The sequence below is a fragment of the Malaclemys terrapin genome, chromosome 4 (genome assembly GCF_027887155.1).
Source record: "Malaclemys terrapin pileata isolate rMalTer1 chromosome 4, rMalTer1.hap1, whole genome shotgun sequence".
Lineage (NCBI taxonomy): Eukaryota > Metazoa > Chordata > Testudines > Emydidae > Malaclemys > Malaclemys terrapin.
In genome coordinates, this window is record NC_071508.1 from 17102220 (window position 1) to 17118264 (window position 16045).

Below are 16045 nucleotides of genomic sequence, written 5' to 3' on the forward strand. Positions count from 1 at the left end.
TTGTTTAATGTATGGGATGGGGACACATACTGGTGTCACATGTGTAGCTGAGGAGGAGCGGAGACCATCTTATAAAAGGAAGGCAAGTGCTCAACCGAGCTAGTACACAGGCAACAAAATGGGCAAGCTATTCCTTCTGATCTGATCCTGAGAGACTCAGTGACACAGTGAGTCTAGAGAAGGACTTCTTCTTCTCATTGTTATTTATAGAAACGGAATAATTCCGGTAATGAAACAGATTTCTTTCCCATCCATGTCTGTTTGTCTATCCAGCTATTATCTCCCTAGATAGTCTCACAAAGCTAGCTATGCGAGGCAGTGTGGCCTAGTGGATAAAGTAGAACACTGCTCTGGAACTCGGGAGGCCTGGGTTCTACTCCCATCTGTGCTGCTGGATGACGTTGGGCAAGTCACATCATCTCTCTGTGCCTTGATTTCCCCATCTGTAAAATGGGGCTATTGATACTGACCTTCTTGGTAAAGCTCTTTAAGATCTTCTGATAAGAAGTGCTGTACAAGAGCTAGGTATTATCATCTATCTGCTTAGTTACTTACTCCTCATTGCTGTAGATTTAAGAGCATATGTTCTTCTAGAAAGCAGATGAAATAGAGAAAATGCGTTGGACCAGAGTAAATTCTTTCTTGGTTGGGAGAGGCCTGGGGAGGACATAACACTTAATAAAATTATTGTTATTGATAATTATAGAAAAGTCTTGCACTACTATGGATTGGTAACAGTGCAGTGGATAAAGGCATGAGAAACAGAGAGGTGATTAAATGAGAGACATATATAAGATCTAGCATCAGTTTAATATTGGATATTTCTTCTGCCAGGCCAAATTCAGAGGTGATATATTAGGTAACTTAGACTTCCTGGACCCCATTCTTCCCTTGTTTAAATGAATGCAACTCCTATTGACAAAGATATGCCTTGTTACATTAAGACTCCATTTGAGTCCCTGGGCCAAACTGAAGAGCGATTAGGGAGAGGTGAAAATTACACCTCAGTAATTAGGTGCAAGTCTAGGGCAGCCTGACTCCTCTCACAGTTGCATACATTTAAGTCAGGAGTAATGGAGTTAGACTGCTCAGTGCCAAGGAGTCTAGAGAGAGTCAAAAATGGTGGAACTCTAGGAGGCTGGAAGAATAAGTTAGACAAACTTCGACTCATCTCTGATCTTAGCCCTAGATCTAGCTCTAGCGAGGGGAGTAAACCTGATGATCTAGTAGGCCTTGTCCATCACTAACTCCTGTGACCCTATCCTGCCTTACGGTACCACCCTTCCCTACCTCCTGTAAGTAGCAAGCAAGACAAGTGTTCTGAGATCTCAGCATACAGTGGCAAGTGTTCAGCATTGCAGGAGGCTTGATAGTGGGATGGCTCTTTATATCCCAAAGAGCTGAAAAGAACTGGAAATTAGTAGGCAGTCGATCATCTCAGCAGCACAATACACAGGGGAAGGACCATAGGCAGCTGAAAATGCTGCAAGTTGATGGAATTCTTATCTTGTCCACCTCTTGCTTAACTCTGAAGGGCTCCAGCTTGCTCCCTGGGGTAAGAGCAGGCTGCTAGAGAATCACCTACCTTGGTTTTGTGTCTGAGCAATTCATGATGGAACTTCTCCTTTCCTTCACTAGGTCTGGCCCTTCTGCTGCACGTGCAGCTGGGTAAGTGCACATGTGTGTTTTTACTCATAATTTTCACGTCTGACTCACAGGGGGCTGAAAAACTTAGCCCCACCTGCTCACCCTGCATGTTATCTAATAACCAAGACACATGCCCCAATCTTCTCCTTCTAAATTCCAGGCTCATCTACCAACATTGTCTGCTACTTCACCAACTGGTGCCAGTACAGACCTGGAATTACACGTTACATGCCTGAAAATCTTGATCCATGCCTATGCACTCACGTGATCTATGCCTTTGCTGGCATGGCCAACAACCAGATCCAGACCATCGAATGGAATGATGTGGCCCTCTATGCTGGCATCAATGGACTCAAGACCTAGTAAGCGCTATTTTATTCAATGACTTTGTGAGTTCTCAGTGATGACAATAATTACACAGTGTTTTTACACACACACCCCCACTCCCAAAGGATCCCACAGAGCTCTGCAGATTGTATAGCGGTTTTTAAGTCGAACAATACACAGGGATCGCTGCATCCACCACTGAAATGCAGCCAAGGGTGGGGTGGGATGGGATGAAACAACTGTTCAACACTGGACAACAGATTAGGAGAGGAAGTGGAAAGAAAATACTATTCCGAATTTGCTCTCAGATTCCCCTGTGTAATTCCATTGGTTTCTGGGGGGTTTCATGGCTGTAACTGAAACAGAATCTGGTCCATTATGTCCAAAGGAATTTGAGTAACTACCTTAATCTCTGGTGCTATTGAATGTCCTTTAAAATCATTTGTTCACAGCAATCCTGACCTGAAAACCCTGCTGTCTGTCGGAGGCTGGAATTTCGGGACCCAAAAGTAAGGACCCTGTATCCAGCCTGAATTTATGTTTTCCCCCTTCTTTCTTTTTCTCTTGCACCTCAGTCCCTTCCTCCTGGCCACTAATTTCTACTTCCTGACCTGTATATTTACACAGCACGTACCTCTAACCAGGTCCTTCCTACCTTCCACTCCATAATGGAGTGCTGCATGAGAAACATTGGTTGGGAATGGGGTCATTCAGGAGATGACCTTTCACTGAATTATCCGCAACCAGATTGCACAGTGGTTCTGCATCCAAATCACGTTCTGCTAAATTTCCATTTCTCCTGTAGTGGGAAAGAGAGGGATTAGGCAGAAACAATCGGAGAAGCCTCAACATTAAATAATGATGCTCTTCACCCATTCTTTATTGGACGCTGTAATATGCCAAGCAATGTGAAGCCCCTATATTACTTTAACAACTTTCACTATGGGCTTTCTGCATGGTAAGAATCTCGGACCTTCAGCACCAAATCTTTGACCTCTACCACTTCAGCTAAATGAGTAGCTCTATTAACTGGTGACAGTAGTAGCCTGTTATCCTCTCTGTAGACTAGCCACTAGCATGCTTTACAAGCATGTTACACTGTCATTTGCTGTTTCACCATTTAGCTATTGCCTTTTTGTCTTTTCAGATTTTCTGACATGGTTTCCTCTGCTGAGAACCGCCAGACCTTCATCCAATCCGCCATCATCTTCCTGCGCAAGTACGACTTTGACGGGCTGGACATTGACTGGGAATACCCTGGCAACAGAGGCAGCCCTGCTGATACCCAGCAACTTTTCACCATCTTGCTGCAGGTCAGCCTTTCTTTTTGCTAGCATTTCATCCCAATTCCCAGGCCATCCAAGTTAGCAAGTGATACAGCACGTACACACCCAAATCCATTCCTCTGACAAATATTGAGTGACTTGGGAAATCTTTTCCTCCAAAATCAGTCAGTTCTTTATCGCAACCTTCAGCATGTGAAAGCTGGCGATGTTCGACCTCTCCTTAGCGCTAAGACCCTTGTGTGGTGTATTCCAGGAAATGTATGAAGCTTTCGAGCAAGAGGCTGCTCAGAGCAACAAACCCAGGCTGTTGATTTCCGCAGCTGTGTCGGGTGGCAAAGGCACTATCAAAACTGCTTACCAGATCCCACAGATGTCCAAGTAAGTGGCTCGTTAATTCCTAAGCCCAGTGGGAAACCACTCAGCCAAGACCAAACAATGAAGGGAAACTGGTGCCGTGGAAATCAAGAGAAAAGCACCTGACACCAGTAACGTGTGCTTTGTCACAATGTGTCTTCAGGCAGAGAGTTCCATCCAGCTCTTGCAGACGGAAGAAAGTAGCAGTTACACGGGACAGCAGGGAAGATTCTACATAAGGTTTAAGTGGGAGATTCTAATAGGGCATGTGGGGCTAGAATTGGCCAATGGTAAAGGTTCACACGTGCTCTTTCACCTCTCACTTCAAGTTCCTGTTGTACTATCAATTGCAAACTTCTGCTTGTTTTTGCTTGCACAAGTGCTCACTTTTCTTCTATAAGGTTTCACAGTAAAATACAGAGCTGTACAATCCGGTTTCAGCAGCTCTCACCTATGCAATTTGTGACACACACACCCCCGCCGCCCCCATGATCTGTCATTTCTTAGGCCCACTCTGTGACAGATTTCACCAACGATGAAAATCCACTAGCTTCAGCAGAGTTACACACAGGAGGAGTCTGACTTCGGACTCAGCAGTGCACTGTTTGTAATTTTAAAATACAACTGCCTGGGAGCCCTGAAGCCATCCATCCTAGCTGACGGCATTAGATGGGGTCATTATTCAGCGCACAGCCTTCAAAGGTGGGGAAATAAGCCCCGAGAATGATATTTCTGGTCACTTGCTTTTCCTCAAAAGGTACATGGACTTGATCAATGTGATGACCTACGACATGAGGGGCTCCTGGGAAAGGTTCACAGGGGAAAACAGCCCTCTCTTTGCAGGGCCTGCTGACCAAGGCTCTTACATTTACTTCAATGTGGTGAGTAATGACACAGAAAGGCAGGTGCTGTTTTCTTTCTCCCATCACATCATTCCACTGGGGGAGGAGGTTAGTTCCCATGTCTTGGGAACATCTCCCTGACAGCCCTGGCTGGGATGATTTAGTTGGGGATTGGCCTGCTTTGAGCAGGGGGTTGGACTAGATGACCTCCTGAGATCCCTTCCAACTCTGATATTCTATGATTCTATGATTCCCATGGTTTGGGAACATCTTTCTGACTGGATCACTGTGCTGTCTCCTCTAGGACTATGCCATGAACTACTGGAAGGACAATGGTGCCCCAGCTGAGAAGCTGATGGTTGGATTCGGAGCCTATGCCCGCACCTTCACCCTCAGCGACCCTTCCAACCATGGTCTGGATGCCCCAACCTCCGGCCCAGGTGCCGCGGGAGCCTACACCCAGTCAGCCGGGACTCTGGCCTACTTTGAGGTAGAACTATGAAAATGGGTGCAGCAAATCAGAATGGTTGTTAGCTATGGGAGTTCGCACAGTATATTTATTGGAGGACGTGTCTGCAAAAACAACGTTTCTGATAGAGACACTCGGGAACAGAATGACACAGCCACGTTTTATAACACACATGAGCTTAAGCCATCATCACAAAAATGTTACTTAGATGCTCTAGGGGTTGTTTGCTCTGGTGAGTTCGGATAGTTTTGCCAGCAGACTGGTAACCCCTTCATTGGGTGGAACCATGATCATATTTACTTTGGCTGTAAGTTGTTTAGGGCAGGGACCATCATTGTGTTTATACAGCATCTAACACAATGGGGCCCTGGTCCATGAATGTGCTCCTAGGTGCTACCACAATACAACTACTACTAAATAATAATGTTCAGTCTTGATTCACACCGGCAGCCTTGCAATTCCACCGGAGACTGCAGAATTGTTGCCCTGTCACGACCCGGTTGAGAGTGGTCAGGCCTAATGACTGGGGCAGGAGTCAGGCCTAGTGGTTGGAGCAGGAATCAGGGAACAAGAGACAGGAAGCAGTGCCCAGGGTTTTTAAGAGACCCTCTCCTTTTCCTAATGCAATGTTAGTGACATGAGGTTCTGAATCACAGTGGCTTCTTGACAGCAGGAGAGAGACCTCCAGTCGATGTCTGCAGCTGGTGGTATTCCTGAACATTCAAACTAGCCTGGTCAGACCTATGGGATGCAGTGTGCTGGGTCAGTCCAAAGAGACAGTCAGATATAGGCCTCTAGATCAGTTAGGATAGACCATCTTAACAAACAATTTTTATGTCCCAGGTCTGTACCTTCTTGAAGAGTGGAGCCACCATCGTGTGGAACGCTCCTCAGAAAGTCCCTTACGCCTACAAAGGAAATCAGTGGATCGGCTATGACAACCCTAAGAGCTTCGCCATCAAGGTAAATCTGTTGTCTGTCATCTCTTTATGCTCCGGGTCAGGGCTTTCACGCCTGTATCGGGCTACAGAGCTACACTGCTCTCTGGAGAGTGGGACAGAGGCCACTATTCCATACTGATCCTTGCCAGTTAATGTCTTACAGGATCTCCACACTGCTTCTTCCTCAGCCTAGAGGATCCCAATATCTGCAGAGATAAGAGTGAATTCCCCTCTGTTTAGTCACACTTCTCAGGACTGGATGTGAACCGAGACCCTTGATATTCCTTACAGGTTCCTAGGCTCAGGCAGGAAATGATCGGGGTGCCAGCACTGTACGGTGTTAACACCTTGGGAGAAAGTGCACAATTTACATCCAGTACATATTGCTCTAGTTCCCTGACCCAAAGCCCATTGAATAGACTTTGCATCAGGATCTGTTGCTATTTAAAGACTTAGCTTGCAGCCCTTATTCTATTCCCATTGACGTCCGGTCTTTAATGTGAGCAAAGACTGTAGGCTCAGGCCCTGAAACCTTCAGATAAGACATGGTTTAGAGTAGCTTTACTGATGCGTTTACAACTCTGCTTAAAAATCTTCCCTCACAGGCAAAGTGGCTGTTGGAGAACAATTTTGGAGGTGCCATGGTTTGGGCTATTGATCTGGACGACTTCACTGGCACATTCTGTGGAGAAGGCAAATACCCTCTGATGAACTCCTTGAAATCTGCCTTGGGCGTCACCACCCCTAGTAAGTAACACCCCAGTGCATGGAATGAGATGACCAGCACTCTTCTGAACTCTTCTCCAGGCCTGCATCTCCTCCTGTCTCACCTCCTGCAATCTCCTCCTCTCTGGCCATGCTGACACCCACCTCTCCCTCTCCGCTGTTGAGACCATCTTCCTGGCACGTCATTCTGACCATGCCAGCCCCCTGCTCTGAATCGCTCCTCTAGTTCTTCCTTCTCCACTACACCAAATTCAAGCTTTTTGTCCTCCACTTGAAGGCCCTTTACGGCTCTGTTCCTCATCTTCTTATCTGCTCTCGCATCCTGTTGTGTTGCTCCCTCTGCTCGGCCAGTGAAACCAGCCTTCAGCACCAGCTTACTGCCTTATCCCATATGCACCTTTGCACTTGCTTCCACATCCCCCGTGCAAGGAAAAACCTTCCCAAACACCTCTGTGAAGCTGCTACCTTGCCCTCCTTCAACTTCCTCCTCGAGAGGCACGTCTACCGCCATGCATCAGATGCTTAGAAAAAAAGCATGTTCTAATGCCTCCCTTTGCATTTATTTCTTTCAGACTGCAAGGTTCCAGCAACCACCCTGGGTACCAGTGCTAACCAACCAGCCACGGCTGCCCCTTCCAAAGGCAGCGGAAGCTCCAGGGGCGGCAGTAGCAGCAGCAACTTCTGCTCCGGCAGAGCCAATGGCCTCTACCCGGATCCCAGTAACAACAACGCATTCTACCACTGCGTGAGCGGGAAAACCTACCTGCAGTTCTGCCAGGCCAGCCTCGTCTTCGACTCCAGCTGCTCCTGCTGCAACTGGGCATGAAAAGAACCCCCACTAGATTCGCAGACCTCATGGCAATAGGTGCAGACCTCAGACGAAAGAATGATCAATAAACGCGCATTGCATTAAAATAATAATGTGTGGTCTCTGTCACTGCATACGCACAAAGGTAGCACTGCGGTAACAGAGCAGAGTTTGGCCTATTGGGCAACATAGATTAAACAGCCAGTTTTGTAATACACCTTCCCACTATTATGGTACCTGAAATGAAAGAGGGAGATTGCTCCCCTTTCCTGGCTTGCTGAGAAGGGAGCTTAAAGGAGACACTCTGGCCTACTGGATATAGCACTGGCCAGGCTCTGTTTCCAGCTCTGCCACTGACTTTTTGTGTGGCCTTAGGCAAGTCACCCCACCTCCCCCGGCCTCCATTTCGCCATCTGTAAAATGGGGATAATGATCCTGGCCTCCTTTGTAAAGTGCTTTGAGAGCTACAGATGAAAAGTGCTATGTAAGAGCTAGGTGTTGTTTTGCATTATGGCATTAAGATTCAGCCCGGAACAAGCAGACACCCTCTTTGCACACAATAACATTATATCTTTAAAAGCCTCCTTGGAAATAGACAATAAAAGTAATTCCACTAGTCCTTCTTCACTTACTCCCAGTATGTTCCAGGCTGAATTAAAGCGTTCATGAAATCTCCATGCAACACTACCTGCCTAAAGAACTGGAACACTAGGAATACTGGCAGGCTTCACCATTATATGGTTAGACCTGGGAATGAACAGAGAAAGCTTTATTATTAATAATGTTGCTCCTTTTGGCCCAAGCAGTTAGCCAAAATTCAGGGTCTGACAGGTTGTTTCGGTTAGGAGGAGAAATTTATGATATAGAGTCATGTACCTTTCATGCTTATGTACAAAGTTCTGTTTCCTTAAACAGAGTAGGACTCAAAACAGCAAGAGTCGGTTTCTCTGCTCCCAGTCCCAAGCCTCTTTCCAACAAGCACTCTGCCCAAAAGCTGTCTGATCTTTTCCCACAGTCACAGCACACACGTGTCTCTGGCTGTGTCTTTGCTTCCTTCTCTGTCTGCTCCACTGGTATTTCTGCTGCTTCTCTCACACACAACTGCAATCCAAGTAATCTCTAACTCTGTGTTTGTTCTCAGATCCATGAGAAAGCCCTTGGACCACATGGCCCAGCCACTGCCCAGGGTAGCATGCAGTCTAGTCACTGGGTGTTGGTTTTCCATTGTTCCTTCTACCACTAAACAAAGGGACATTTGTTCCCTGGTTTAGCCTGAATGGAAGCCTGCTATCACACCCAACAATTTCAACCAAACCCCAGCATAGCAATAATATTTATTACATGTTATTAATATAGTGCCCTATGTACCCATGGCATGGTACATTTGCTGATGAAAATCTAGGCTTGAAATCTACTATATATAAAAATGAAGCAAAAAGTCAGCAGATAATGGATAAAACTAAGAAATATTGATGGGAGAAAGCAGAGAGTGGCAGAATGGGCAAGAAGTGCAAAAGAGAAAGAGGAATTCTTATCTCCAAAAGTACATCACAAAGCCATACCAGACTCTAGTTATGCAGCTTACAATTGTCTTTATACCAAGAACACAGAAAATCACCAGGAAACCAATGTTGGCTCCTCCTCCACGAGTGCAGCTAGCCATCGTACCAAGCAGGATTTCAATCATGTCAATAATTTTCTAACTCCTTTCTATGAAGATACATTGACATACCCCATGTGCTCCCTGGCTGACTTGGAGCTTCTGCTCTATGACTTGATTATTCTCAGTGGAAAGAAACATCACTCTCCTTCCATAAGTCTGGCCCTTTTATAGAATCAGTGCGTACCCCTTGCTCTAATACTCAGTGCACAGTCAAACAGTCCTGTGGCATCTCTCCTCTTTTTCCCTTCAGAATTATCTATACTGTACCTCAGTAGGGCCAACACCTTATTGTTTCTCTTCCTCACCATTTTGGGGCCGTGGAGAAAGTCTGCCTGACGGATCTGAAATGAGATGAACACCCGAGCAAAGCAAAAGGATTTCTTAGTGGAGTGGCATATTGCACAGCAAAATGTTGGTTTGCCCCATGCTTCGTTCCAGCCCGGCCAGCGTACTCACTGGCCCCTGTAATGCAGTTGGGCAGACAAAAGGTAACTGCAGTGCAGGAAGCCGAATACGTTGCACACTCGGCAGTGACCTATTTTGCAAGTGAAACGGTGTATCTTGAGTGTGCGCAATTTCAGATCTGAACACCCTTTGAGCACGGAGGAAGTTGGAAATTAGATTCAGACCCAGACTTTATTTCAGCTCTTGCTGGGCTGGGCTGGGCTGGGCTATGAACTCCAAAGATCACCTAAACCTTGGGGAGATTTAGATTCTGGTCTGGTTACTGAACTCCACAGCTTGGGCCGATCTCTAATAACTACTGTGGATGCATTCTTAATAAGACTCCACATTACTTGTTCTCTGTCTGTTATCATTTATTTCTGGACGGGGAAAAAAGGATTAAAGTTAAATACTGATTCAAGCACTGCCTTTTTGTCTTTGTCCTCAGTGTGCAACCAGTGCCTAAGTCCTGACTCAGAGGGGTAGCCGTGTTAGTCTGAATCTGTAAAAGCAACAGAGGGTCCTGTGGCACCTTTGAGACTAACAGAAGTATTGGGAGCATAGTCTCAAAGGTGCCACAGGACCCTCTGTTGCTTTTACAGATTCAGACTAACACGGTTACCCCTCTGATACTTGACACCATGCAAGGCATTGCATTTAGCCATATGGAATGGAAATCTATTTAAAAAAACAACAACAACAAAAAAACATGAAAGCTTATGCTCCCAATACTTCTGTTAGTCTCAAAGGTGCCACAGGACCCTCTGTTGCTTTTAAGTCCTGACTGAGTCCTCTAAGCATGATTACAATATTATTGATAGTAGAAGCCATGCTTCACATTTCCACCTTCCTCTGCAGCATGGGGTGTGGATCACCTGTGGGGAACAGCTAGGCATGTCTCACCTAATCAATTTCTTGCCGTTGCAGGAATCATAGGCATTGGTGATGCTTTCGTCTCTGCCTGTGGCACACCACAGTTTCATTTCCCAAGGATTAAAAAGTTTTAGTTTAACTAAAGTTATTGGGCTCATCATAGGGGCATTTGGGTAAAATTTCTGGTCTGTGCTATATCTGTTTGATAGCACCTGTATCAGTACCACCTGCACATGTATAGATTGGCTTTGAATTCTGACCTATCCAAGCCTGAAAAACAATATTTCATATCACTCTGTATCCTTCATTGTACAAAGCCACTGTTGCCTTCACTGACCTTCATATCTCTCCTCATTTTCTTTCCCACAATCATAAAATCATAGAAATGCAGGGCTGGAAGGGACCTCAAAATGTCATCTAGTCCAGCCCTCTGCACTGACGCAGGACCAAATAAACCTAGACTATCCCTGACAGGTGTTTGTCCAACCTGTTCTTAACCTCCAATGTCAAAGATTCCACAACCTCCCTTGGAAGCTTATTCCAAAGCTTAACTACCCTGATAGCTAGAAAGCTTTTCTTAATATCTAACCTAAGTCTCCCTTGCTGTAGATTAAGGCCATTACTTCTTGTTCTACCTGCAGTGGACGTGGAGATCAAAGGATTCCCAGACTAATCTCAGTAACAGGGGCAGGTGAAACAAAGGACTTACATAAAGCAACAGACCTTATACATTAAGGTTACTGGTATTTTCTCCAGTACATCTTTTTGCACGCTGCTTTTGTTACTACACTGCCTGAGAAGCATGTTGGGAAAAATTTCCCAGGAGGCTCTGCCCTCTCACATCCATTAGATAAAAATAATTTGAAACAATTGCCTACATCTCATTCATCTGCTCTTGAGTGATTTCAGACCCAGCGTGTGATATGGTCCTTTGTGATCTTTTCCAGAGTCTCATGAAACTAAATCTAGATGACCTGGTGGAAATTCTCTGTAATTTAATTTTACAGGTTGTTACAAAATGTTTCGGGGCATAGGGACTTGGGGGTCTCTATGCTATGCTTTGACAACACCATTTTCACTAGCACTGCTAGTGTTTCACACTCCCAGTGTCTAAACTTGGCCAGAAAACAAAGACCAATGGCCATCTGGTCTAATAGGGGGATGTTGGTAAACGTGTGGAGTAGGGGACAAGGAGTCAAACTACAAATTCTTTGCTGGGGCAAATGGGAAAAACGTCACTGAAGTCAATAGAAATGCACTTATAACACCAGCTGAAAATTGGGCTTCTACACTCCTGGTTCTGTTTCCAGCTCTGGCACTGATTTGCTGGGTGACATCGAGTATGTCGTATGACCTCTCTAACAGGTTTTTTGGTGGCCTGTGTGAAATGAATTAGCAGGTCTCAGCCTAATTCCTCTCACAAAAGCACCATCTCAACTGGCACTTGTAAAGTATCGGGACATAGGTGGTGTGGTCTGGCCTAGCAGTCACAGCTGGACTGGTGTCCACAAGTCGTCAAGGGCAGCCACCAGGCAGTAGGGGCAGGGATCAGAGTAATTACTAGAGCCAGGATCAACAGGTAAGGGCCAGGGTCAGAAACCAGAGGTGGTTACCATGCTCAAATCAGAGGCAAGAGTCAGAGACCAGAAAACAAGGTGAACTCTGAAATCACGGCAAGCCCATGATCTGTATGGCTGCCCAAACAGCTTCCTGGAGCACTGTGCAGGGTTAAATAGTGTGCATGGGCCAATTAGAAGGCTGCAGGGTGCTTTCTCTCTCAACCCTTTGGGCGGGACTTCCTGAGGGACCTAATTCTACAGTGCTCCTTGTAGATAGCTCTATGTAGCCTCCTTGTGGCAATGTAGGAATATCAGCTGTCCTAGGCTCTAAAGACCCAGGTTCTAGTCCTGTGGATTTTTATGGCACCATCTGAAACATTAACTAGCAGACTAGCCCAGGGTTGATTGGGCCATAATGAAGCTGGAAATAAGCTACAGGTGTTGAGCAGGTAAATCTTTGTTCATATGGCATAGCAGTGAAGGGGCATGTCTTTCACAGATGCTGCAAATACATACACCCGTTATGATCACAAGACATAAAAATGGACACAAAGTACAGTGAAATACACACACAGCTGAGACTTGATCAGCAGGACACAGGAGGAATACGGGCCAAGTGACCAATAAGTATTGGAACAGACTCTTAAAACACCACTCCACCAGAAGAACCAAGTGCAGGGCAATCTTTTGTCATCGCAAAACACACCCCGACTCTAACATCAAACTGCCTGCAAGTATACACAGGACTTTGTGCAATAAGAGGAAAATACCTTAGTTCCCAACTTAAGAGAAAAGGAGTTGTTTTAAGTTATATATATGATGAGAGAGATATTAAGAAAGCAAAATATGCATCAATATTTAACATTCAAATGTGAGAAAAGAGCTATTTCCATAGCTTTCCAATAGGAATGTTATGGTAAGACTGTATGCTTATATCTAGGAACTTAGAGAACTTTAAGAAAATGCCCAATAAGAAAAATAAAGCCTGAAAGTTGCACTGTCTTGGCTCTCTTTTTTTATGCTCGAACACTGAACATGGTGCCAAAAATGAGATGGCTCCTGCAGGTCCACGAAATCAGAGCCGTAGAATATTGTGTGTTGGGGGTCAAACAAAGAGAAAGTCATCATAATCCTCATGGCAGCATACCAGATTCCTGTCCCTGAGCACGGGAACAGAAAAGGAGATGTATTTAGCAATGGACTAGCCCAGTAGGGTAGTTAATACAAATGTTCTTTATACTAGGGTGACCAGACTGCAAATGTGAAAAATCGGGACAGGAGGTGGGGGGTAATAGGAGCCTATATAAGAAAAAGATCCAAAAATCAGGACTGTCCCTATAAAATTGGGACATCGGGGCATCCTACTTTATACTCACTTTAAGGCCCCTTTATACCGGCCATGTGGTGTCAACTGGGCTTAGTGTCGATGAGAATCTGGCTTCCAATAAATCAAGCAAAAGTCACATCTCTCTACAGTAAGTTTCTGTGTTACAAACATGAAAGACGCCTATTTCAACACCACCTTCAAATGCATACGTTGGCTTTTCATTCTGACCTTTTCAAGTCTGAAAAACAATATTCCCTATCACGCCGTCTCCTTCATAGAACAAAGCCATTGCTATGGTGATTGAGCTTTACATTTCTCTGCACGTCCCTTCCCACAACGTCCAGACTAATCTCAGTAACAAGGGCAGGTAGAACAAAGGATTTATATAAAGAAACAGACCGTATATGCTAAGGTTACTGGTATTTTCCCGATTTTTGTTTCTGAATCGCTTTTGTTATCGCACTACTCGAAAAGCATGTTGGAAAAAATTTCGCAGGCCGCTCTGCTCTCTTACCTCCGTTACATAAAAATAACTTCATCTTATGAATGTGCTTTTGAGTGTGTTCAGAATCACGTGTCATATGGGATAGTTTGAAAATTCCTTTGTGTTTTTTCCCCCGGGGTCTCAAACTAAGTCTAGGTGACCCGGTGAAAATTCTCTGTCACTTCGTTTTATTACAAAACACTGCATAGTACAGGGTTGAGAGTGTCTATGCTGTGTTTTTACACCACTATTTTCACTAATATTGCTTGTGTTTCGTGTTCCAGTGTCTGAGCTTGGACATTGGTGGCTATTGGGCAAGGAGGCATTATGCACATGGCTACTGCAGTCACCACAAGGAGTTGGTGACCAGTTATCCCATCCTGAAATACTCCAGTGTGAATGAAGAGGCAACCATATAATGTGAGGCCAGTGAGATGAGGCTTGGAACATCACACATATAGAAGGGACAGCTGGTAGTTCTGTGTCATGGTCAGTATCCCCAACTGAGCAGAGATGTGCCTAAATTGAAAAGCAATGTATTGCAATAGTGTTTTCGGGTCGAGAGTTTGACCAGTATGTTCAAGGATGGGAAACCATTCAAGTAGAAAACGACCATAAACCACTGGAGAGCATTTTAAAAAAAATCATTTCTAGTGGCCTTAAAATGCCTTCACCTCTGCTACTGAAAATACATGTAAATTGTAGCATTGCAAGCCACAAGAAAGGGACTTAGATGTTTATAGCTAGCTTCTTATCCAGAGCAAGCCTTGGAGCATGAAAATATGGTCACTGAACAAGAATGTGAAATCCTCAATCTGAGAGCAATACAAAAATCATGGAAAGACACAGAAAGCATTGACCAAGCAAGGCATGTGTTCATTTCAAGGCGGCAAACAAACTTTACAAGACTTGGAAGTACTCATGTCCGCTGTTCTGTCAGGATGGCCAGACACCAGGAGAGAAGCGCCACCTACCACCCAAGAATGCTAGAGCTAAGGAGCTGAGCTGAGCATCCAAGATAGCATCATAATGCCCAGATTTTTGAGACCAAAAACTCTGTCAAGAATCCAGAGCCACTCTGAAACAGCAGCCTGTATCTGGGATGCCAAAGACATCATGTACCAGCCAAACACGATGAAGGATATCTGACACTTGGAGAGCAGTTGTGATACATCTGGGGAAACGCAGGCCAAGCACCAAAAAGGGACCATTAAAATACACTGCATCCCCCACCGACCTTGGAGCAAAGTAGGAATAGACTTTTTCACTGCAAACCACACTCAGAGCAAACTAGGGAAAGCGGTCTAGATGAAATTACTATAGGGTGCAAAACTGGTCCATACTCACAGAGTAGTTATCACTGACTTGCTGGCAAACTGGGAGGGTGTATCTATTGGGATCCTGCAGAGGTCAGTCCTGGATCCAGTACTATTCTATATTTTCATAAATGACTTGGATAATGGAGCGAAGAGTGTGCTTATAACACTTGTGAATGACCCCAAGCTGAGAGGGAGTGGCAAACACATTAGAGGACAGGATAAGAATTCAAAACTACCTTGACAAATCGGAGAATTGGTCTGAAATCAATAAGATGACATTCAATAAAGACAAATGCAACGTTCTACACTTAGGAAGGACAAATCAAATGCACAAATACAAAGTGGGGAATAATTGGCTAGGTGCTAGCACTGCTGGAAAGGACCTGCGGGTTATAAATTACAAACTGAATATGAGTCAGCAATGTGATACAGTTGTAAAAAAGACTAATATCATTCTGGGGTGTATTAACAGGCGTGTCGTAGGTAAGACATGGGAAGTAATTGTCCAGCTCTACTTCACACTGGTGAGGCCTCAGCTAGGCTATTGTGTCCTGTTTGGGGCACCACACCTTAAGAAAGATGTGGACAAAATCAGAAAGAGTCCAGAGGACAGCAACCCAAATGATAAAAAAAAAGGGGGGGGTTAAAAAACCCGACTAATGCGGAAAGGGTAAATATACTGGGCATGTCTAGTCTTGAGAAAAGAAGACTGAGGGGGGATCTGATAGTGAAATAAGGTAAGGGCTGTTATAAAGAGGACAGCAATCAATTGTTCTCCATGTACGCTGAAGGTAGGACTAGTAGTAAAATTGGCACAATCTTCAGCAAGGAAGACTGAAGATAGCTATTAGGAAAATCTTTCTATTATAAGGATAGTTTAGTGCTGGAATAGGCTTCCAAGGGAGGGTTTGGAATTCCCAACATTGGAGGTTTTTAAAAACAGGTTGGACAAACTTGTCAGGGATGGTCTATGTTC

General features: G+C 44.9%; 1 protein-coding gene across 2 annotated transcripts; it reads left to right on the forward strand.

Moving 5' to 3' along the window:
* Nucleotides 1–116: 116 nt before the first annotated feature.
* LOC128835858 (acidic mammalian chitinase-like) lies at nt 117–7501 on the forward strand. 2 transcript variants are annotated; one of them, XM_054025697.1, is made up of 11 exons: nt 117–167; nt 1639–1668; nt 1808–2009; nt 2427–2483; nt 3122–3287; nt 3514–3638; nt 4372–4495; nt 4761–4946; nt 5769–5888; nt 6472–6613; nt 7165–7501. In XM_054025697.1, the coding sequence occupies exons 3-11, from the start codon at nt 1876–1878 to the stop codon at nt 7416–7418; spliced, it is 1308 nt and encodes a 435-aa protein (XP_053881672.1). In that variant the 5' UTR covers nt 117–167; nt 1639–1668; nt 1808–1875; the 3' UTR covers nt 7419–7501. The 2 variants fall into 2 exon arrangements, with proteins under 2 accessions (XP_053881672.1, XP_053881673.1); XM_054025698.1 differs by having other exon boundaries at nt 138–226.
* The last annotated feature ends 8544 nt before the right edge of the window (nt 7502–16045 follow it).

Bases quoted from the DNA above. Each gene is read 5' to 3' on its own strand.
- LOC128835858 (XM_054025697.1), top strand. From the start codon at position 1,876: ATGCCTGAAAATCTTGATCCATGCCTATGCACTCACGTGATCTATGCC. The intron at 2,010-2,426 runs GTAAGCGCTATT...ATTTGTTCACAG, and splicing joins ATCAATGGACTCAAGACCTA to CAATCCTGACCTGAAAACCC. The intron at 4,496-4,760 runs GTGAGTAATGAC...TGTCTCCTCTAG, and splicing joins CTTACATTTACTTCAATGTG to GACTATGCCATGAACTACTG.